Below are 4,671 nucleotides of genomic sequence, written 5' to 3'. Positions count from 1 at the left end.
AGTGTATCTCGCTATAGACAACTATGGTCAGGGTTTGAAAAGGGAAGAGAGACGACAGCTCATACCCATATCAGAGAGTGCGGTAATATTTTAAAGTAGTCACTTATAACAATTTTAATGTGACCATTTTTATAATCTTGATGATCATTTATAACTTTAAAATGACTATTTACAATCTTAAAGTAATCACTAGAAAAATAAGCTAATTATACTCATTTTATGATAAGACAGTTTCATATAAGACTTAACTGTTATAAATTTGGATAAAGATAATCATAAATAGCTAACTCGATATATAGTTATTACAACTATCAGATTTCAAAAAATCAAAATCAAAATAATAAAAAATAAGGGAAATTAACATTTCATTCAAGCAGAACGAACTTCTTGTAAGATGTTCGATTTATTAAAATTATTATACGAACCCAAAATCAAAATCTTTTCTACATTCTATAAACAAACTTAATCCGTAAATTTTCTTTAGATAAAACAACTCAATTGAACAAGTAGCAAAGGAGTACACCTAAAATAATAAAATTTCTTTAGATAAAACGACTTATGTTTTGATATTGTAGGAAAACAATCTATATGTAATTCTACATCGAAGAATTAAAGAGATGTTGACGAATATATATATATATATATATATATATATATATATATATGTATATATATATATATATATATATATATATATATATATATATATATATATATATATATATATATATAATATTTGATGGGCTACTCTTCCTAGTACCAATTGATTTTAGGATGCAATTTTATTATATTTTTGTGTAATTAACTCTCTTTTATATGGATCTTGTTGTACAAGTCTGATAATAAATTTGTCAAATGATGACCATAAGATAAAAAATTACTCCCAAATAAAAATGTCTACTTATAATCAAATTTGAAATCACTTATTTCTTAGGGGCAAGTTTAGCCCTAATCTTCTCAACTTGCTTAGTACCAACCTGAAACGCCATAGTCAAAACATTATTAGGGACAGGTGGCGTCGATGTAAACAATGTGGCAGCAATTGATTGGGTACCAGGCAACTGACTGTTGAAAGCAGTTACAACGGCAGCAGGTTTTTTCCCGTTATTTTTCTGAAAATGAACCAACCCTCTTGGAAACACAAAGGTTTCACCGGTTTTAATATGCTTAGAAATCAGCTTATTTGAAGTAGTAATAAATCCTACATCCAATTCACCGTAGAGTACAAAGATCATTTCTGTGGCACGTGGGTGGGTGTGAGGTGGGTTAAGCCCGCCCGGCCCAAAATCGATACGACCCATGGATACTCCCAGTGTGTTTAAGCCCGGTATTTTTTCAACATTGGCTCCGGTTACTAAAGATCCCATTGTATTGTTGGTCAATCCCGGTTTGGATATTCCACTAAAGAAGAAGTCATCTGCTGTTATGTTTGCTGCGTTCTTGCATGCAAATCCATTTAACTTCACTCCTGAAAATTTTTAAATCAATGTTGAATCATCACTATCATTTTTATGTTTAATTTAATTTAATTAGACTTTTTAATTATTACTACTCCAAGAGCCATGTATTTTTTCATAATAATTAAAAATGAATTAAAATTCAAATAAAGTATTACAATAATAGCACAAAACTAACATCATAAAAAATTATTTTAACACAAATTAATAATTAAATCTAAGTAATTAATGATAATCTCAAACTTATTATACTTTAATTTTTAAAAATTTGTACATTATATAATTTTATCATTCACCCCGTCCATTTTTATTTGTCCACTTTACTTTTTCACATTTTTCAAAGCAAATTTTAAGCCTTAATATCTCATAGTATGCATAATAAAAAATTGTAAAAATTATATATTAAAATTCTTTGTATGAATACGAATCTAACAAAATTGCACATAAATATATTTTGCCTTGAATATATACTCCCAAAATCAAATTTAAATTTTCCTCTTATAAAGTGGAAAGACTTAAAATGGACAAACAAAAAGAAATGAAAGATGTATTATTATTAATTTTAAACTATCCATTAAATTTTATTAATTAGTTTATTACTAGTAGGATGAGTGATTATATGAAATGGTTTGGTCCTTATCCAACCAAAAAATAATAATGTTGCTTACACAAAATTCTCATGTTAAACATTTTTTTCCTGAGATAATTTTAAATAGTCCAATTTAATTAATTAAACAATTATTTTTGTACTTAAAATATTAAAATTTACACTTTAACAAATATATTAAAAGCCTAAATGTTTTTCAGCCGGTCTCCTAAGCGACGTCTTTCAAGCCCAACTCATTGAAGCTTAATGCCTACTTATTGTACTTTATGCCTACTTACATCATTCTTAATGCCTACTTACCGTATCTTTAATGACTATTTATTATAATATCTTTAATGCCTACTTATAGTATTTAAATGCCTACTTATAATATCCTTGATGCCTACTGCCATCATTCTTAATGCATAGTTACATCATCCTTAATGCCTATTTGCCGTATCCTTAATGCCTTCTTACAATATCCTTACAATATAAGAAAAATCATTTTGGGAGCATTCAATTTATGTCACCTACAGTAAGGGCGACAAATCGAAAAAGTGACACGATAAGTGTCGTCCTATCGACGCCGCCCATAGCTGGGAGACACAACTTTTTCTGATGCCCAATTCTTACTTTTGGGCGACATTCATATACGTAGCCCATAATGACATGTTTAGGCCCACCGAGTAAGCGTGCAGTAGTTATGATATCTTAAATACCTATTTACAATATTCTTAATGTCCACTGAGTAATTTACTTTACATTTTTTATAGACCGATCCAATTAGAGATGATCTCTAAAAGAGACTGTTTCTCATCAAAATTTGTGAATATTTTTTATTTATCTCTATATAAATGCATGTTGTACAAGAGTAGCTAGTATCTCTTTGGACAGTGGTTGGTGCCATACCAATTGGCATTAATGAATAGTTTGGTTGTTTGGTACTGGTGAATGTGATTCCTCATTTCTTGAGACTGAGCCTTTTAAATGCTTGCAGTTTGCTTTTGTCTGGTAGTCACTAGACGACATAAGGGCATCATTAGCCATAAATCCAATTTTAATCCAATTTGATCACGCTTTTCTTAATTACAATTTTAATATGAAAATTAATAATTTCTAATGCATAACACTATTACGTAGTCTATTCTATTGAGTTTAAAATAATACTCCCTCCGAACCAATTTAGATGTCTCATTTGGTTGGACACGGTTATTAAGGATGGTGTAGGGTCCATTAAAAAAGGTGAGTAGTGAAGAGTAGTTGGGTAAGTAAGGTATATGGGGGTATATTCGTAATTACTTGTGTGAATTAAGGATATTTAGGTAAAAAAAAATTGACAAAAATAGAAATGAGACAACTAAAAAGACTTTACCAAATAAGGAAATGGGACAACTAAATTGGTTCGGAGGGAGTATTTTTTAGAATTTTCTCACAAGAGAAATTAATCGTTGCAAATTTATAGGATAAAGAAATACTATATTTTAAAATTGCATTTCTATAGGAAAAGTTAGTAATTTAAGCAATAATCAAATATAACATTTTTTTAAAAAAAGATTTAAAATAAAACATTGAAATATCATAATGCCATCGAAAAGTTTCCTTACTTCTAACCTATGCCAACTGTCAAGATTGGTCATTATCATATTCAGTGTATTCCGCTCATAGAAACTATGATGAGATCATGAGAAAGATGAAAGATAGCAAATCATATCCGTAAAGAAGAGGAGAATGCGATCAAAGAATCATTAAGATGAAGCAAGATATAAAGAGTCGAGAGAGGAAAAAGAAAGTACCAAAAGTGATATCAGCAACACAAACATCTTGGAGCATATCAGGATCATTACCAAAAACAGGGGAGGCAGCCACAACCAAGAGCACCACTAATAAAGGTCCACAAGAAATGAGCACCATTTTTATGACCCAAAATTTAGATTTGTTGTTAAACACTCAATAAGATCTGTACAATGAGAGATCCAAGAGCTTATTACAAAATTAGTTTAGTAAGCTATAAAACTCAGAAATGATTAATTTATAAGTGTTGAAGTAGAAAAGGGAAGGAATAGCCAATAAGGATGGATGATACTTTATTGGTCTTTGTAGGTGATTGATTATTGATGTATGAACCGCAAGATGGGGTGGAAAAAGTGACGTGAAAAGAGAACTTTCTAGTTGTACAAAATTAACTCTTTGCTTGTATTTATTATTTGTTTGAAATTTAAGCTAAGTAATGGACTAAAAAACACTTCACCTTTGTCACATTCCCATTTTTAAATTTGGTTTATGACTAGTCTTTGACTCTTTGTTATTGGATTATAAAGATTTTTTACACTTTGGAGCGGATTTAGAACAAAATTAAATGATGTTGGTAATATTAAAGAAAAAGCTACATTCAACAGCGCTTTAATTACGATAATTATCCATGTCTGAATTTTCATATTTTGAAAATAACGTATAATATCATATGACAAGTTTTTTAACGTGCAAAATACCAATTATATTAAAAATAAGTTGCACTTGTATCATTTATAATAATGTGCTTAATGAGATTTGAACGTGAGTCAATGCTATCACATACCAAACTCCTACCAACCTAATCGGCATAAATATTAATATTCTTCAAGTTCTCAT

General features: G+C 29.4%; 1 protein-coding gene across 1 annotated transcript; it reads right to left on the bottom strand.

Annotated features, from left to right (window-relative positions):
* Nucleotides 1-767: 767 nt before the first annotated feature.
* Nucleotides 768-4,228, bottom strand: LOC130808899 (germin-like protein 5-1). The gene is made up of 2 exons (XM_057674445.1): nucleotides 3,837-4,228; nucleotides 768-1,468 (listed from the first exon to the last, which is right to left on the bottom strand). The coding sequence occupies exons 1-2, from the start codon at nucleotides 3,952-3,954 to the stop codon at nucleotides 924-926; spliced, it is 663 nt and encodes a 220-aa protein (XP_057530428.1). The 5' UTR covers nucleotides 3,955-4,228; the 3' UTR covers nucleotides 768-923.
* Nucleotides 4,229-4,671: the final 443 nt, after the last annotated feature.

This window comes from Amaranthus tricolor, chromosome 3, assembly GCF_026212465.1.
Source record: "Amaranthus tricolor cultivar Red isolate AtriRed21 chromosome 3, ASM2621246v1, whole genome shotgun sequence".
In the NCBI taxonomy this organism is placed as follows: Eukaryota; Viridiplantae; Streptophyta; class Magnoliopsida; order Caryophyllales; family Amaranthaceae; genus Amaranthus; species Amaranthus tricolor.
Note: the sequence above shows the minus strand (reverse complement) of the source record. Positions and strands in the feature narration are given on the sequence as shown.